Below are 19,606 nucleotides of genomic sequence, written 5' to 3' on the forward strand. Positions count from 1 at the left end.
CAGCGTGATCTGCAGTAGAGGACTTGAATGCAGTATGGATAAGACAAAAGTCAGTGGTTGTCCCGAGTCCTCAATATTGCAAGGTCAATGAATAGAGGTTATGAAAACAGTAGCTATGATAGAAGCAATAGAAGCGTGATAAGGAAGCGGCTGACTGCTGGTAACCGAGTGACAGGAGTGTATCATTGAGTTCATCAACCTCACTGCTTTACATTTAATTGTATCCAAGTACATTGAAGTTTGAACTGGGTGCTTCATCCGGTAGAATTCCCACCTCGGTCGAATATTTGCAGAACTTTGTTCTGTATAGATAAAACTGCAAAAAACGTGTTAACATCAGCTTGTTGGTTTTCCTCACCGCTATTAATAAGTTGCAATATGAAGCAAGAAAACTCTTCATTTGTTTAGATCATCTGGGTCTCATCAGCAGGCTTGGTAAAGAAATGCCATTGCATTACCATAACATCTTGCCCAGATGTTATGGGCAAGAGCACTTAACATCTGGGCACAAATCAATGTTCAAGGCTGGGATGTACAGCAACCAAGGATACATACATAATCTACATACATAATCTGTTGATGCCTATAGGAGTGAGGTTACTCAGAGGAATTTCTCCAAGCTTTGCAGAAAGATTAGAAAAGGGAGTGGGGTGCATGGTTTTGAATTATAGAAGTTTTTTTTTTTGCAAAGACGGTGGGCGCTTCGCAGTGGCGTGAAGTGGCTTGTCGGTCATGCGCTGTGCGCCTGTGGACGCTGATGCGGGGCGAGGTTTGGTGGACGAGGGGTGGACGATGGGATGAGCAGGCGTTCTCACTCCATATGATAAATCAGCTGTGAAAAATGTGTGCAAGACGCGACAACAATACGGCACGGTTCTTGAGAGTTTGTGTGTGCACGCAATAGATTGTTGCAGCGAAAGTTATGTGTTGATGATTGCTCGGTTTAAACTGTCTTGCTGAAATAATGATTTATACCTTCAGTTAAAGATGTTTATAAAGACTAACTGGCCCAAAGCAAATATATTTCATGACGTATTTTCTGGAATATTAAGATAATTTCGTACTTTTGAATCTGCAATAAATAAAGTGCATATGCCTATGTTAAATTCACCCGGAAAACGACGCATCTCAACAAGATTATCGGCTGCGTTGCCTCGTGTGTGCGTAGCAGAGGGCAGCGTAGCTAAATAAAGAATTGTACGGTACTTTTATGCGATCCCTCCTTCAACCTGCACTGACCAACGTGAATCAAGATCGCATTACCCCCACGCAAGACACGAGAAGGCCCTTATCCAGCAGTGGAGTGACACAAGGCATCAACATGTTAATGAAACGGCATACAATGCACTACAACCGTCGAATGTACAAAGACATTGCGGAGAAAGTATTCGGTTTATGCCCGTGCACTCCGTGTACTCATTAGTCTTGAAATGGTTAATTATAAATGTAGCAATTAATGATTTGGTAGCAAACATAGCAAGTTTGGTAATTAAAATATATTGGTACACAGTTGTTTTGCTGGTGAATTCATCGTTTTATTTACTTCAATGACATTTAACCCAAGTGTGCCGAGGTCTTGAAAACAAGCAATATTTTCATGGACCGTTCACGTAATAAACATTCCTGCGGAGGGAGCTGGTAGGGACGTTGGGTTGCTCGGTCAATGGCCAGGGTACAAGCCGGCGTGAGTAGGTTAAACGTTGAGTTTCATAAGGGCACCACGGGGTGACCAGCCCCTCCCCACCCAGCCCCACCCCTCCCCACCCAGCCCCACCCCTCCCCACCCAGCCCCACCCTCCCCACCAAGCCCCACCCTCCCCACCAAGCCCCTCCCCACCCCTCCTAGTTTTTGATGCACGACGGACGGACACAATAATCCCCTGTGGGCTGGTGTAACCAGGAGGTTCCTACCAGTATAAATGTGCGTGAACAGTCCATGCAATGAGGTGTTCAGAGCCACAGACGTATGATCGGAGCTGTGATGAATACAGCTGACGCCGTGTTCAAAACTAGATGCAAAATCATGGAAGGAGTGCATTCCTGTGTGTTCAATAAAGACAACTTGCCCACTTACCCTGTGTTGTGCTTATTCACCTGTCATTTCCAGCCACCCAGTCTTCATGCGTTTGACACTGGTTTGTAACTGCTCAAGAGTTTGCTTGCAATGAAACGATGCTAAGATGCACCCCTGGAAGACCGTGCAGCAAATGTGTCGGGTAATAAGGAAGGAGGCACAATGTTAACATTACATCACGCCTCATTTCGTATTTTAAAGAACAAGGGTCACCTGTTAATAAGGTACCCTATTGTATGTGTTTAGTAGTTTTATCCCCATAATAAAACGTGCTCAACACACAGCGTTTTGAAATACAACCATGAATGACTCATTGTTACATTTAATTATTTAGTAACATGACAACCTCGGGGTATCTGTGTTGTAACGCCATAATAAATGTGTGAATATTTCATGAGTTTAATCGTTATTTGAAATCTTCATCTGTGCTTGGTAATTGTGTATCAATAATAAGCAAACTAAAGCCCCCTGCAAGCTAGCCACGGCTGGGGTGCAGTGTCGGCGTGCTTGTGAGCTGCATTTCTCGAGCCAACTTGCAACGCCACACCGCCAAATTGGACAATTTATACTGGTAGGAACCTCCTGGTTCCACCAGCCCACAGGGGATTGTTGTGTCCGTCCGTCGTGCATCCAAAAATGGGAGGGGTCGGGCTAGGTGGAGAGGGGAGTGTGGGGAGGGGCTGGCTGGGGAGGGTTGGGCTGGGCGGGGCTGGGTGGGGAGGGTGGGGCTGGGTGGGGGGTGGGAGGGGTGGGGCTGGGTGGGGAGGGGCTGGTCACCCCGTGGTGCCCTTATAAAAAATCAACGTTTAACCTACTCACGCCGGCTTGTGCACGCCCTCACAGTCGGGCATATTTGCGGAATACACCACGCCGCCGTTGACCCTGGCCATTGACCGAGCAACCCAACGTTCCTATCAGCTCCCTCCGCAGGAATGTGTTTTTGAAATACGTATAATGCCTCGTAAAGGGCAAATACAAGAGTACATCCTAAATTTCTCGTCCAATACGATTCAATACCGTTGACAGGGCAGGTCTTAGAACGATCAGTGTTGTTTACGGTTTTAGAATTTGAATGATTAGCTCATCTGGCTGAGGCATTGTATTTCTGTGTAATATAAAAAAAAATCAGTATTGTTATTTTCGCGTAGTAACACTTGAGTCCGAAACACATTTTCATGTTTACTTTGCACCAGGTGTTTTATTTTCATTTGTTTTTACGTGGGTGAACTGGCCCTGCAACTTTCTTCCCCAACCCACAATGATCACCTCGCAGTTGACTACCCTATACATTTTCATGTGCATGAAACATGCACATAACTGTATGGGTCCTGTGTAACCCTGAATCATCCGTATTAATGGCACTGTCCACAACCCTCACTATCCGACTTAAATAAATTGTCCACGACAATGCATAATTCATGTTTTACCAATGCAGTAATGTTTATGGCGAGCTATTGCCATTAAGTAGACAACCAGGGCTGCGAATACTACGCCTAACATTTAAACGGGCCAAGTGTTTGCCTGCTGCTCGTGAAACGCTGATGGAAAACATTGCTCCAAAAAAGGCCAATTGTTCGTCTGACCTCGATGTTAGATTTGAAGCTTTCGTGACTGCAAGGATTCATACTCTTAGTTTTTTTTCGGTAAAGGCACTTATGTAAAAAATATATATAAATAATAAGATAACTAAAATAATTATATTTCTGTTATTTATTATGTATTTTATTTTTTACCTACGTGATTTTACCGAAACAATCTAAGAGTATGACCTCGATGTTGTTTGTTCGTCTGCTATTAATCGCTGGTGAAACGAACTCCTTGCCCAGCAATCGGCACAGATGGACTCAGCATTAAGCCCACGGGCACGTGACGGCTGTGACTGTCGACCTTTGAACCTTCGTCAGTTTTCTGACGTCACCAACAAACAAAAACAAAACCGGATACGAAAGTAAATCTTACCTTGAGTTTTTACAATTTTATTTTAATATTCCTACGGGTCGTTAACAACAAAAACAATGCTAATCATACACGACCTACAGTATTTTGCTGATTGCAAAAAAAAAACAATTCCCCGAGTTGACTTCCGGCGAGCGCTGATTGGTTCGATTCGAATCGTCGGCGTAACGGTCGCGGCATTTGAAACGTGGAGCGCGAAGACGAAGTTGGTATCGGCGGCGGTGTTAACAACGACGGCTCTTCTACACAACACCCCGACCATGTCGCGTCCCCTGTGAGTGCGCCTTGCCAATCGGCACGACAATGAGCTCCTTTCGCCGCGATCGTAGTTGGACTAAAAGTGCTCCTTAGAGGGAACAAAGCTGACGGCGTCGGAGGCCGCCGCGGGCGAATGTGTTGAGCGACTTGGCTCCAATCCGATGGCACGGGACTGCGATGATTTTTTTTCCTTTTATATAGTTGTTTTATTAGGCCGAATGTTTTATCGGAGGAGAAACAATATGCGTTTTCAAGCGGTGCAATGAATTGCGGCTTTTGTTGTCGTAATACGAGGAACGTATAAAGAGGTGCTGTTAACGTGTGTGAGGTGGTGATCAGTTGGTATGCGGCAATCCCGCCGTGGTTATGCTACTGACTCGTGTCATTGTCATTATCAAACATAACTTGTCTCTTTGCTGTTACCAGCAAGTGGCATGATCAACCAGTGTATAGCTCACCGCTAATATCTATCTCATTTGTGTCAACAATCTAATTTATCAGACTAGAGCTCACGACCAAAGTGTCTTATTAATTATGTCCATTATAAACTATTGTATGTGCTGTGAAATGGATGTTAAAGATCTTTGTACACGGGCATTCACAAGAGCGGGCGATTTTGTATTGGTGTTAAAAGTCCAAGTGTCACTAATACAGTACAGTATTTGGAAAATGTCCAACTGCTGTCTACATACCATTCGATAGATTACATTAATTTATAATTAGGCAAGAGCCTAAGTAAATTTTAACAAAGGTACCATGTGCTTCTGTATAAAAAATAAATAATTGAATCCCAGTCAGCTGTTGTATTGATGACGTTGAATTTCCTGTCTCCAAAATCCCTCAAAAGAGAAATGGTTTGCATAGCTTATAAGCATGACGTTCGAGACAGCTATATCAACAATGAAGGCAATATATTATAGAAATTGCGAAACATAAAAAATCATCAATGCAGTTATTTGAAAACTAATTGCGCAGGAGTATTTTGCAAGGAACACTTGAAAAGAAAGTTGTATTTTTACTTACAGCAGTGTTTTAAGTAATAGACAGGGTGATATCTGTGGTCTTTAAACGCGTAAAGATACTATTATCATTATTTATAACTTTACAATATTTTGTTGTAGTTTTTATTCAACAAAACCTGAGCTGAAAAATAATACAAACCTGTCCTCTAGAACACAAGTGTGAACTTTTTGTGGAATTCAAGTGTGAAATTCCACGTAAAGGTTTCAGGAAAAATGCAGTTGCAGTTTATCTATTCCTTTGGACAATTTCTAGAGAACAAAATTAGAGTATAAACCGCTTGTATAGAAACACAATTACACATGTATACGCATAATTCTACTGTAAGCGTGAACTCTTTACATAGAATAGACTCCAGTAATTTTCTAATATTTTGTTTTAATCCAGAGTAGATTTTTACATATACAATAATACAAGCTTAATAAAATGTTATACTTGTGCAATCAAATGCATATCTAAAGTCCGTTGTGTAACTGTAGACTTGTATGCCAGTAATGTGAAGGAGAAATTAATATGGAGTTGAGTAATTGCACCAAAGTAATATTATGTAGCTGAATACGCAACGTTTGTGTTTACTTTTTTTTATTGCAGACGACCTAAAACGCCAAAGAGGCCAGGCATGAAAAAATCTTCAAACTCGAAGCCCAGAGATCCCGTTGGGGCAAGTACTATTTTATATGTTTACACACTGTAATAATGATCACAATACAGAATACTAACCGATTACCAAAATCACCAACGATAAAATCCCCAGGAACATGCCTGATCTTGTCAGATCTCAAGCGCTTAGCAGGGTTGGGCCTGGATCGGCGATTGGCAAGCATTAAACGTGTTAAAGACTGCAGGGCTATGTTGTGGGCATCGTAATGAAATGCAGCCAATTCATTATGAAACTGTGCAATGCCCCCACGTGGTCCATCTATACCAACCTACACTGTACGGTGAAACAACCTTCACTACCTAATTGTGCGTGAAGGTCCTCATTCAGCAGTGGCTTGAAAAAACGGATGGATGTAACGGTCAACATTGCCATAATTTGTATACATTGTATATTTTATGATATGTGACAACCAGCCTCATGGTCGCATATTACGCAGACAGTATTATGGATGAATATAAAATTAATCTCTTGTCTGTCCTGCTGGCTTGATCAGGTGTACTGCCGAGTGCGACCTCTGGGCGAGGATGATAAGGAATGCTGTGTGGAGGTGATAAGTGATACCATGGTACAGCTGCACCCACCGGAGGGGGCCCGGGCATTCCGCAACGGAGAGTACAAGGAGGTGGGATGGCTTTAATTATCATTACTTCACAAAATGTAAGCCGGATAGAGCTGTGCAGCAATTGGTACTTAATGTCATTTAACTTTGTTTTTAGACCCAGTACTCCTTCAAGAGGGTGTTTGGTGTGAATACAACACAGAAGGAGCTGTTCGATATTGTGGCGAAAACACTGGTGGATGATCTGGTTCAGGGGAAGAATGGTAAGTCTGTTGAAATGTTTTGCTTTTTAACTTTTATATGTAAAGATTTTTTTTTTATCTTGGGGGAGGGATATGGAAGTGCCATTGGCGAATGATGTCTCATCACGATACATATGTATGGACCTTTTGTGTTTCTCAGGTCTGCTGTTCACATACGGAGTTACTGGCAGTGGAAAGACATTCAATATGACCGGCGCTCCTGGACAACCAGGCTTGCTCCCACGCAGCTTGGACATGTTGTTCAACACCATTTCCAAGTTTCAGGCTAAACGATATGTGAGTAAAACATTCGTGCCAGTTTGTGTTCTTTAGCTTGTTTTCTTCGTGAAGTTTTTTTTTCTATAGCAAAATTTCTGGAAGTGTGCCAAACCAAAATCTAGAATTACATTTGAATGCAGTTAGGTTATTAGTTTCACTATAATACACGTTCAAAATAATTTGCTGTACGTGTATAAGTTTGCGGTGAGCTGTTATTTTTCAGAAAAGTCCTCTGGAATAATTCTTTAGTATACACATGAGAATTGTCCCGATATTTGGTGTTTGTAAAGCGACCTATGTAAACATGATTTTAACGAAGATATGTAATGTATAACATCTATACTGTCTCAGCATGTCTGTAAAATAGAGCCTAACAGCTCATTGGGCCCTTCCTGCTGAAATTACTAAACTATCTGGTTGTTCATACTTATTAGCTTTTGTCAAAACAAGATGGTGAAATTATTTTAATATTTGCTATGTATCCACATAAACGTGAAGTTATTTTAACATAATCTAACATTGGGACTTGTTTCAAAGGATGCTTTGTAGTGTAACGATACGTAGTTAATGTATGTATGTTGAACTTTTTTCTCACTGTACGTAACCAACCGTGCTAATTGGAGGTGTGAATAATACACTTAAAATCTTTATAAATAGCTAAATTGTTGTTTAAGGCAGAGGTCCTAATTAAGGGCTGTTTTCCCTTGTAGGTGTTCAAGCTGGATGACAAAAATAGCTTGGAAGTGCAGTCAGAGGTGGACGCTCTTCTTGAAAGGCAGAAACGAGATATCTTGCCTCCGGCCACTCCAAAATCGACCACGTCAAGGTGAGGCCTAACATTTGGCAGTAGATTTACTTGCAGTGAACATTGTTTTGTGTTATACAGTGAAATTCTTATCTAAAACTATTTGGGAGACGCTTTTCACCGATATTACTGTATATACAACACATCTCTTATCCACGAAGACAGCCCCTGATAAACACGGGACAATATTAGTGATTTTATCTACTTAAAGGTGACTTGTGTTGTCTGCAAATTAGCCATGAGTAATAGAAGCAATCTGTCCATGGAAAATAGGGGTTTCTATGGATAGATTCTGGGCATGGATAACAGGAGTTGTGGATAAGATGAGCTCCACTGTATTCCAATTAAAATACAGTTGTGGAATTGTTTTAAATCAAGTTGTTTATTGCTATTACATTGATGCGGGTGGCGTTGAGGTCTGTGCTCAGCTGGTGCTGTTTTTGAATTCGGGCAGCTGTCCATGATACAACCAGATTCCCAAGTGCAGCGAGTTAATGTCTCAACCCCATTCACCAATAAATGCACAATAAAAAACGAATTGAATTTGGTTCTACACTTAATTTGGATGAATTTGTCTTTAAGAATTTAAAAATTTATTTCACCTTCGTGCGACGAACATTACTCTGGAGCAGGGTGGGTGGGAAAGTGCTCAACCGAGAACCTAGTGTGGATAAGAGATTACAGAAGCATTTCTGTGAACTCCTTCCATGGACCGTGCTGTTCTATGGGATGACGCACTTCTGTGACAGTTCCAAGAAGACTTATGATGTGATGCCAATAGCACAATCGGAATAAATTTTGGGAAAAATATAACATTTTGACCTTGTTAGTTTTAAAAGAAATGTGTAGTGGAATAGACACAAAATACTAAAAAAACCTAAGCTTGGACTTGTTTTGTCTTTCTTGAAGGTCAAAAGTGGACACAGAGTTTGCAGAGATCATCACAGTGGAGGAACACTGCAAGGCAGAGGGGGTGGACGAAGACAGCGCTTACAGCGTCCTTGTCTCGTATATTGAGATATACAACAACTATATTTTTGATCTTTTGGAAGATGTGGTTGTGGATCCCATCCGACCCAAGTAAGAACTTGGATATGCGTGGTGTATACTTAGGCTTAATCATTCCTTTTTCCTAATGAGTCAGTTTCTAGGGTTTTCTTGTATATTGGCGTTTAAAAATATATATGTTATATAAATTTTCGAGCAAGAAAACTAACTAATTACTATTTAAAGCTTTCGTGATTGCAGGGATTCATATTCTTGGTCCTTTCGGTAAAGTCACGTAGAAGGGAAATAAGTCATGTAGAAGGGAATTTTTTTATTATTAATTATAATAAGAATTTCATTATGTATAAATTATTATAAATAATTAAATTATTTCCCTTCAACGTGACTTTATCGAAAGAACCAAGAATATAACTAATTACTGTTTTATAATTTCTCTGACCTGCGTGGTAATAGTGTAATGCTTCCACTCCCGGGTGTTTCCTTGGACACAACTTTTGGGATCTTATGGCCGCTTGTTGCTTGGGGTGGGTCACGCTGGGCATTGCTTTTCACCTCTCTGTCACATGTCCCTCTGTTAGGTGGGCAACTTGTGCCACTCCCACAAGTGGGACGACGCGGAACCCAGAGTTCATGTATGTTCCGAGAGTTTGGTTGTTACTCAAATGCCAAGCGGCTGCTGTATGCACATTTGTCTTGCACAGCCTTTCTGTAGAGTAGTGCAATCTCCTTGGCATGCCAGATCCACATGCCTCCGCTGCCGTGTGGCTCTCTGCTGTTGGCCGTGCTGCACGCACACGAGATGTCATTTACTCCCGAATTGTGTTTTTTCAAAGCAAATATATTCATTGCCATCATGGTGCATGAACATTCAAATCCTGTATTGCTGCTTTTTACATTGATTGCTTGCCTGTTCCTTCTGCTATAGTCTGCAGTACTTAAGAGCTTTCTGAAAATATTTGATAATGAATGACAATTTTTGATGTCAAAAATGTACATCATCTATTCATTACCATTTTAAAAACTTCATCTAACCTATTAATTGCACTTGGTAATCTTTATTTTACGATTATACATTTCCCATGTGTAATGCAGAGTATGATATAGCCCTATAAGCTTGCACTCATGAACTGATTGCAATGATCTTCCCTTAGACCACCACAGTCAAAAATGTTGCGAGAGGACTCGAACCATAACATGTACGTGGTTGGCTGCACAGAGGTGGAGGTGAAGTCCACAGAAGAGGCATTTGAGATGTTTTGGAGAGGTACAGTTGGCACCTTTTGACTTCAACAATGGGATTCTTTTATTTGTTGACTATCCTACGATTTATTTCATTTTTGTTTTTTTTATCAAGAACAGGCAAGAGCAGACGCTATACTGCATTTTGCAATGCATCCTGTTATCTGTGCTGTAGGCGGTTCCAAGCACCAAGTGATTCCTAAGCTGCTATAATTGCTACCATTTACCTGCCGATGTGAATGACACGTTTCTGTCCTCAGGTCAGAAGAGACGGCGGGTGGCAAACACGACGCTAAACCGTGAATCGAGTCGCTCCCACAGCGTGTTCATCGTCAAGCTCGTGCAGGCGCCACTTGACTCGGACGGCGAGACGGTACTCCAGGTAGCCTCCTCGCAACGGATCATACCGACTCGCACAGATTGTACTCCTTTTACTTTATAAAGGAGGGGCGTGCATCCTACTGCATGGGTGTAGTTTTTACCGGCCCATTGGTACCATGGGCACACTGTACAATGCAGTGGGTCGTTTGCAACAAACAGGCTGCCACACCCACTTTTTCTGTTAAAGTGATATCCTGTTCCAAAATTTTCCTCTTGATGCTCGGCCCATGGAGATCGAGGAGATTCCCAATGTGGTCCGCATTTGAAAAGGTTTTCAATTAATTTATTTGAAGTAAGATTGGACCCAAAAATGTAAACTACTGTAAATATGTATCTAGGCTGTGTCCCAGGCTGTCTGACATGACTTTGATGCTTCATTCAGGCAAAATGACTTAAAATATCTGTAAGGAACTCTATCAATGTCCACTTTACCGTAACTGGTTTGTTTTCTCATTAATGAACCCACACATTCTACGTATATATACACACAAAATGGGAGCTGTTAATTTTTTGGCCTGTGTTTTTGATATCCCTGTAATGACAATAAAATACTATTGCACAGGACAGGGAGCAGATCACAGTGAGCCAGCTGGCCCTTGTGGACTTGGCTGGCAGTGAGCGCACAAACAGGACGAAGGCAGAAGGCAATCGTCTCCGGGAAGCTGGTAATTATTCTCACTCGCCCATCTTTCTTTTTAAAGGAAACACCATTTTAAACAATATATTGTGCATTAACATTGCTGTATCTGTCACGAGAAAGTCATGAGCAAGTAGGAAATAGTGATGTCACATCTGGCAAAAATAACTGCTCCATTTTTTATTGAATATTCATTTTATATTTATATTATTTAGTAATAAATTAGTGTGGACACGAGCAGCCACATCGATTAAGATGCATATATACAACACAAAATGGCAATAGCTCTCAGAGCACCATCTAAGGCATATTTTGGATATTTAAGGTTGAGTGTTGTTGGTAAATGTTGACAGTCATAAGGCACCTTCATACGGTAAATATTAATTCCTGAATCGCAGCCAGTATGAAGAGCGGCATAAACATTGTAAAGCACCAAGTAAAATAATGTATAATATTCTTGTTTGCTCGTAAATTGCTTTTTTCCTCATGTATAGGAAACATCAATCAGTCTTTGATGACACTGAGGACGTGCATAGAAGTATTGCGAGAAAACCAGATGCTTGGAACAAACAAGGTATGGTAGCAAAATGTTATTAATGCTATTTCCTTTGTGATTTATTTTAATGTGTAGGGAGTTAAATGTCTTATATAGTACCGTGTTCAAATATAAATATATTTTAAAAACTAGTGATTTAATTCTGAATGCATTATGCTTCCTTAACAGATGGTGCCATATCGAGACTCCAAGCTGACGCTCCTGTTCAAGAACTACTTTGATGGAGAAGGAAAAGTGCGGATGATTGTGTGCGTGAACCCCAAGGCAGAAGACCATGAAGAGACACTGGTAGGAGGCCAATCTCCATTTAGCTTATGTGTTATTACATGCAAGCAACATCAATATTTTAATTGTATGCCATATCTCCTATCCGAGTCTTTTTGCTACATTGACTTCCATTCATATATATCTTGAATTAGTGAGGCAACTGACTTCTTGTCTGATTGTAGGAATGGAGCCTTGTACTTTTGAGGGATGCCCGTGAAATTGGTGTGATAAGAGTATGGTGTGATAAGCATTAATAATGGCTTTGCAGCTGATGACAAATACATGTTTTGTTTGTTATAATAATACTTATATATTATATCGTGTCAATCATGCTAATAGCATCCCATAACGCTGTACATTATTGCCAGGCTATTAAGATCTCTGATAAGTGTTGATGCATTTTAAAAATTCCTGCAGCACGTGATGCGATTTGCGGAGATGACCCAGGAGGTTGAAGTGGCGCGGCCAGCCGACAAACCCATATTCGGACTCACACCGGGACGGCGAAACCGCTACCATGAGCTACGCATGGAGCTGACTCGCAGGCTGGAGGAACGTGGAGGGCCTACTTTCTCCAGTTCAGGGGACTCAGGTGCATGGACACTACCTGATGCGGCTCTTAACAAAATAGAATTTAAGCAAATTGACAACACAGTAATAGCGCCCATTGGGCAATGAATATGGGTGCATAGCTCTACAATGTTTTCAAGTTGTACCGTGTGCTCTGCATGATGCCCAACTGTTGTGCTCCACGTTCTGGGAGTTTCAACACTTCAACACGTACAAAAGTTCCCATTACGTGGAGTAAGACGTTGAACGTGTGATACAACCTGAAAACACCATAGACCTGCACAGCACAATTGTGAAAACGTATGCAGTAAAACAGAGTGCATAGCTGGCAGTATAGTTTGCCATTTTTTGTTCATTTTGCATTAATTTGTAATCCTGTTATTTCCTGCATGATGACTATCACTTATTCACTATTTCTCCAACTAATATTGATGACCTTATTTTTGGTGATGTAGCAGAGATGCAAATTCTGTCGCTGCAAAACTTCCCGCCATTCCCGTCGTTGGAGCTGACGGACGCGAGTGACGAACAGACGCTTTCGGTGCTTGTCAGCCACCTGGAGATGTGTATTCGCCAGAGGCAGAACATGCGGGACGAGTTGGCCCGGGCTCGTAAGTGCTGCCAACAGGCACACATGTATCCACGGCATCCACTATCAGATCTTAATGCACAGCACATTTCATTATGTCGGGTAAAAGTGATAATTAAATTGTTGACCGTCAACAAATTTAGAAACATGCGTTTAGATTATTTGGCTATACACATTTCCACATGGTAATCCACTTCATTGAGCTATCATTAGTAGCCAGGTCACTTCTGAAAAAGAGCTCTATAGCTCAGTAGGCCGTACTTGGTGAAATTAACATAGTTTAGTTTATTTAGCTATCTTATTGTTGTTGCTACCACTCTGCCACGTGATGGAATTGTTTGAAAGAATTATGGGTTTTTGCTTTCTCTGCTATTCCTCTGTTGGCGAGTAGAGGGTATCTTGCGAGCAGGCCTGCAGGAGCTGGACAATAATGTGATGGGGCGTGAGAACTGGATCGAGACGCAGCAGGACAAGTTGGCAGAGAAGGACCGGCAGCTAGCAGCGCAGCGTGCAGAATTAGAGCGCATGGAGAAGAAGGCCAAAACGCTCGAGTACAAGGTATGTGTAGAACTCGCAATGACATTTCTGATGAATTGTTTTTGTTGACTTTTGACTAGAGGTGGCAAACATACAGCTCTCAAGCCAAATTTCCCTCAAGACTTCATTTCACATAGCCCATGGCCAATTGAGGCCTCGCACTTGGACTTGCACATGATATGATAGATCTGTCACTGCAAGCATCAGAGCCACACTAATTTGCTACTAGAAGGGAATATTTTATAACTAGCAACACTATCAAATGTTATCATACTTAACCACCTCTGTCACTGTAACAGCCTCTTGTAGTCACAGAGGTGACTGATGCGTTTGATTAATTTTCAGCCTACAAATGGTATTTAAAAATCCAATTTTGCAATCTATAAGGAAAATGCTCCGAGCCCCACTTTAGACAATGCTTAAGTGTTCTGAATTTGTAAAAATAATAAGCTAACTTACATTCTGCACAGTGTAGCCTTCCAAGTGTTTTCTATAATTGTGCCGTATGCACGTTTGCAGATCGACGTACTGCAGAAAACCAACAACATTCACGAGGATGACAAACGGCTTCTGCAGCAACAAGTGGAGGAGAAGCGCAATGAGCTACAACGGCAGCTCGGCGACAAGCAGCGGATGGAGATGCGAATGCACGGTGTTGTCAGTGAGACGAAGAGCAAGTGGGAGCGTGAATGTGTGAGTGTTCCCCACATGTCTTATCAAATTCACTTTTTTATGTTGAGATAAGTGCTGTTTTTTCGATGAAAAGTAGTTTGGGAAATCAAAAGCAGGAGTTCTCCATATCCAGCAACTGTTTTATACCAAAAATATTTTCAAAAATATATCCTCCCAAAAAATATACCTTGCTCAGGACCAGGAGAAAATGTCTACATTTATATATGTAAAATTCAGTAAATTAGGAGAAATAAGCTGCAGATTATGAGTTCCATCCAATTACAATGGTAATCAGGAAGTGTACTAAAACATTTCACAATTAGGTTGGTGCCTTTGGGCTGGTAAAAAAAAAAATGGTTCAATCTACACAAGTTAACACTTATTGGATCCCACTGTTGGCTTGGACACTGCCTCGAGGCACAGTGTTATATTTTTAGCAAAGTCGTTAACAACTAAATTTCGATTTAAAGCTTTCGTGACTGCAGGGATTCATCTTCTTGGTTCTTTCGGTAAAGTCACGTAGAAGGGAAATAATAAAATAATAAAAATAAAACATAATTAAATAATTCTCACGACGTTTCGGCCACAACGCAAGCAGCCGTCCTCAGGTGAAGACCAAGTCTGTCGGGGAGACAGCGTCTGAATGAAACACCACCACGCTTGGAGCGTCTTTTTAAGCTGGGTTGGAAGGGGGGAAGGGCGCCTTGACAAAAGAATTTGCATATTACAAACTAGTTACGTAGTTGTATTACATTGCCATCTTTGCCACATGCTGGGCTAGGATCGACGCGTGGCAGCCAAGCAGATGGAGATGCAGAACAAGCTGTGGGTGAAGGACGAAAAGCTGAAGCAGCTAAAGGCCATCGTGACAGAGACAAAAGGGCCGGAGCGGACACCACGCGAGCGAGAGAGAGTGCCACCCCCGCGTAAAAAGCGTTCCGCCTCCCCTTCACCTGCACCGGTAATTACTTTTCTGAAGTTAACATTCGCACTGCACAACAGTTATGCATTCGATAGGAGTTGTACTGCAACACGAGGAAATGTTTGTGTAGAGGCTATGAGTTTTGGGTAGAGAAATCCGAGTTATAATATAAGCTGACAGGTTCACAGCTGATTCATGTGATTTTCACATTGTTTAACATGTGTTTACTGAGAGGATTGTGGGTGTTTTCATCGCTTTGCGTGCTTGTGGAATAGCCAACATCTGTCCACGTCTGCACGGGACCGCAGAGAGGGCCCGTGGCCTTGCCACGCAATGCCTTAACCAGCCGCCGTTCCAACTCCCACGACAACATTTCTGTTGCATCCTACGTGAACGAGTGGGAAGGGAGGCTGGGGCCTGGTGAGGCGTGGAAGGGTTTGCGAAAGCATCACCAAGGCAGGCAGGCAGGCAAGATGGCGGCCACTCCCACCCACATGGACAGGTGTTTGAGAAGGACCACAAGGAAAAATGAGGCTGCAGAAGAATGCTTATCAAGCAGTGAGGAACAAGAGAGGCAAGTGAGTGAGGATAGTGAAGGACAGCAGGCCAGCCAGATGCATCTCAATTACACAAGTGAGGACATACAAAACTGAATTTCTTTGTAGCATATATATTGCTGTGTGCACTGATTTCATTAGCTCTGTATGTCCGCACTACTTTAGACGGCACCCCCAGTGCCACTGAGGCACAGGAGGTCACATTCGGCTGGGCCGGAACGCTGGATCGACCACAAGCCAGCGACGAGTGTGGATACGGGGACGGTGATGCAGCCGTCGGTTACCAATTCCGTCACGGTGCTCATGCCGACAGAGCGTGCCCTTTCCAAGGCGGACAAGTACATGCTCACACATCAGGAACTCGCCTCGGATGGAGAAATTGAAACTCGTCTCATCAAGGTGAAGTGAATAAGGAAATCTTCATTGGTTAATCTTGAGTGCTTTTTTATTATTTGTAGAAAGTGTTTGTTGCATTCTCCGTTTTGAATTTAGTTATAAAAACAGTATTGATTTCTGCATGGAAACGTTTGCTGAATGAGTCATGCTTTGGGTTAATCTGGTATAGATTCCTCCTTAAATTATTTAAGAAAATAATTGGCCAAAGGACCTGAAAAAGGCATTCTAGACTCAGCGAGCATGTCTTTTGTCTACTTTGTATTCTCATAACAGGAATGCATGTCTGAAATTGAATACGTTTTTTGTCTGCAGGGCCAAGTTTACAAGACACGAGGCGGTGGTCAGTCCGTACAGTTCACAGACATTGAGACCCTAACACAGGAGTCGCCCTCATCCAGGTACTGTCCACTGTTTTTACAAGTTTTATTTTTGTGGATTTTTACAAATATACAAACACAGACATAATTTCAACCGTGATGACGGTTACAAACTGAGTAATCATTGGAAAGATGTGATTAACCATGCAAAAAAGATTTAACTACACTTATTTGCCAATCTTATTTGACAGACAACCATTACTGTTTTACCATGTTTAGTGGTGGTCTCCCTGTTACAGGTTGAGTCACAAACCGCACCTCTCCATAACAAAGGCTCAGCCTTTTGTTATGGAGAGGTGCATAACAAAGGCTCAGCCTTTGTTATGCACCTCTCCATAGAGAGAATAGACTGCATAACAAAGGCTCAGCCTTTGTTATGCAGTCTATTCTTAGTCTCAAGCCTCACCTTACCATATTAATAATAAGTATGCGGCCCTTGCCCCACCACCTTCTCCAACCATTATAAAACGCAGTGGTAACTCCTGCAATCTCTCATTTACTTGATACAGCTGTCGTGGCTGTGACGGTACCACCTGAAGACGGAAGCTTGTGTTGCCTCCGAAACGTCGTGATTTTTATTTTACTTTTTAATGTTTTTACCTACGTGACTTTACCGAAAAAACCTAAGAATATGATTTTTACATTGCCTGCATTTACATATATTCGTGAGAATGTTGGTATATTTTTTCTACGTTTTCTCATGATATGCAATGCTGCACCGATCCTGACCTCTGTAGGAAGCGCAAGTCAGACCAGCGTGCGCCTGTGCAGCGATCAGATACACCTGACTCTGAGTGGACCGACGTGGAGACAAGAGTGAGGACAAAAGTGTTGTTGTTTATCATTTTGAGTCTTGAAATAATAAGAAATCCAGAAAACAAATTGCTCTTATTTTGTAAACAAATAACTTGGCTGTCCCAGGATGTGTGACATGAGTTTGAAGCTTTTAAAGTTGCAATCAAGCATGTCATGATGACATACTCGTTATTTAAATGCATTTCTCTTTCTCTGCAGTGTGCAATTGCAGTCGAGATGAAAGCTGGCTCCACTGCTGGACCAGGCATCCAACACCATGCTCAGCCCAAGTATGTATCACGAGTTGCATTGCAAAGCGTTTTGTTTTGGATTTGTGCTTGAATGGGGGAAAAATCTCACTGTAATATGTGACTTTTTCAACAGACGGACGAGGCCTTAAAAATACCAACGTCTGGACTTCGAATATACGATTTGGGATCCACGCACCTTTTTAATAATTGGAGCAACCAGTCGTGGCCTGGATTTTTTTTTATCAATAAACATTTAGGTTTGTCGGAAATTGCTTATGATAACTCTTTGTACGCATATGCAGGGCCTCTACAACGTGTATTCATTGCTCTTCAAACTTGTGATCTCTGTTGAACTGAAATATGGAAAAAAAGGAGTTTTACGCCAACTTCTAGACTACACATTTTACAATATTAAAATTTTAGTTTTAATGTGCACTTTACATTTCATTTGCTATGCTGTATTGTGTTGTTCTTTAGTTCCTCATGAAATGTACTGTCACATACAGTATTGCTAAATTTATTTTTGGCAGATTAAACACATTTACAAAATACAGAGCCGTAACAAAAAAGTATTTTAGATCAACTTCGAGGATGTACAATTTTTGGTTGGGCCGTAAAATCCTCACTGTTGTCATTATTACTGTTACAACAGGTTAGTCTCCTTATTTTAAACATGAGCAGTCACTGCTTTAAATAGTAAATTTAGTTTTCGAATAAATGGTTTTAATGACAATGATGATTTATTTTTCAGCTGTTTTTTTGTTCAATGCCACAGCACACCCGTTATGTTTTTGTGATTATTTTTGGAATTTTGATGCAGTATTTTTTATTTTAATTCATGTGTATTCTTGAATTCAAATACTGTGTGCTTCCACGGATATTTTTCAGTCATTCCATGAATTCCAGTTTGAATAAATCTTGAATCATTGTGACTGATGCTCTCACATTTTGTACCGTAAAATGTATTTTAACCATAAGTTGAATGCTTCTCACCTGTGCGCTTGTATTTATGCAACTGAACTAAAATGTGTTATCCTTGTAGAAATAATAAAAAAAGATGTAAACACTTTCTTTGTTCTTTAGTTTACTTGAATTCCATCTGCAATTAAAAGGTGGTGGTATATACCTACCATATGATACTCAACATGGATAGGGGAGCTGTTTAGTTGTAACTTGTGCTAGATACAAATTGTTTTCAATCAACTGTCCCCCCCCCAGCCATGTTGCAAGAGTTAAAAGTAAAACTACACACCAACAATAACTGCGTGAAGCTCATGTTTTTTCACCCTGTGGATTACGGATTCATGCTGTGAAAGCAAACTAAAGGTAAAGGTGCACCTGAAGATTATTGCTCAAATGCATCTGGAGGACATTTTGCCTACTCTTCCATACTAGCCAGACGTCTTGGAAGAAGGACGATTACCCAACTGGTGTATCCGTTTAAAATTAGGAGGGATTTCAGAAATTTTAACATTTCATTTGAGCGAACTACCTATGTTGTAACAGCTTACCAATACTAACATCAATAGTGTTTGGGCAAGATTTATGAAGAAATATGTTCACAAAATGTGTATTTTCATTAGAAAATCAACATTCTGCAAACCATTGTGATTACCTCGTGGATGCTTAATTTTTGTGTTTCTGTACATTTCTTTGTACCGTTGAATCTCCAATAATAGTGGAGGTTCATTTAAGATACTGACTTGCCAGAATATTTGTTTAACATATCCCGTAGTCTATACCCCCTATACAACCATGAAGCCTTCGGAGTCCGTTCACCCTGTATCACCGTTATCCCGATAACAAGATCAGCGTCGCATGTATCGGGGTTCACTCCACACCGCCACGACGCCCTGACGCTTCCATAGTACAGTACAGTTTTTTTGGGTTACATCGCGGAAATATAAATGTGTCGTTAAATCCGCCACCACCCGACACAGCCAATGGGTAAGGTTTGTCAAGTAAACAACATGCCAATTGTCAATTCTGTTTTGTAAG

At 41.3% G+C, this 19,606-nt stretch overlaps 1 protein-coding gene across 3 annotated transcripts; it reads left to right on the plus strand.

The window, feature by feature from the left end:
- The first annotated feature begins 4,216 nt into the window (after nt 1–4,216).
- Nucleotides 4,217–18,497, plus strand: KIF23 (kinesin family member 23). Of its 3 annotated transcripts, none has more exons than XM_078879724.1 (23): nt 4,217–4,304; nt 5,900–5,969; nt 6,463–6,591; nt 6,686–6,791; nt 6,931–7,067; nt 7,760–7,875; nt 8,764–8,934; nt 10,014–10,126; nt 10,362–10,483; nt 11,045–11,147; nt 11,614–11,693; nt 11,844–11,963; nt 12,360–12,534; nt 12,968–13,123; nt 13,493–13,659; nt 14,158–14,331; nt 15,092–15,271; nt 15,508–15,810; nt 15,955–16,188; nt 16,498–16,583; nt 17,300–17,378; nt 17,577–17,647; nt 17,742–18,497. In XM_078879724.1, exons 1-23 carry the CDS (start codon nt 4,291–4,293, stop codon nt 17,755–17,757), a joined length of 2,922 nt encoding a protein of 973 aa, XP_078735850.1. In that variant the 5' UTR covers nt 4,217–4,290; the 3' UTR covers nt 17,758–18,497. The 3 variants fall into 3 exon arrangements, with proteins under 3 accessions (XP_078735850.1, XP_078735859.1, XP_078735861.1); XM_078879733.1 differs by having other exon boundaries at nt 12,971–13,123; XM_078879735.1 differs by lacking the exon at nt 15,508–15,810.
- Nucleotides 18,498–19,606: the final 1,109 nt, after the last annotated feature.

This window comes from Lampetra fluviatilis, chromosome 3 (genome assembly GCF_964198595.1).
Source record: "Lampetra fluviatilis chromosome 3, kcLamFluv1.1, whole genome shotgun sequence".
Lineage (NCBI taxonomy): Eukaryota > Metazoa > Chordata > Hyperoartia > Petromyzontiformes > Petromyzontidae > Lampetra > Lampetra fluviatilis.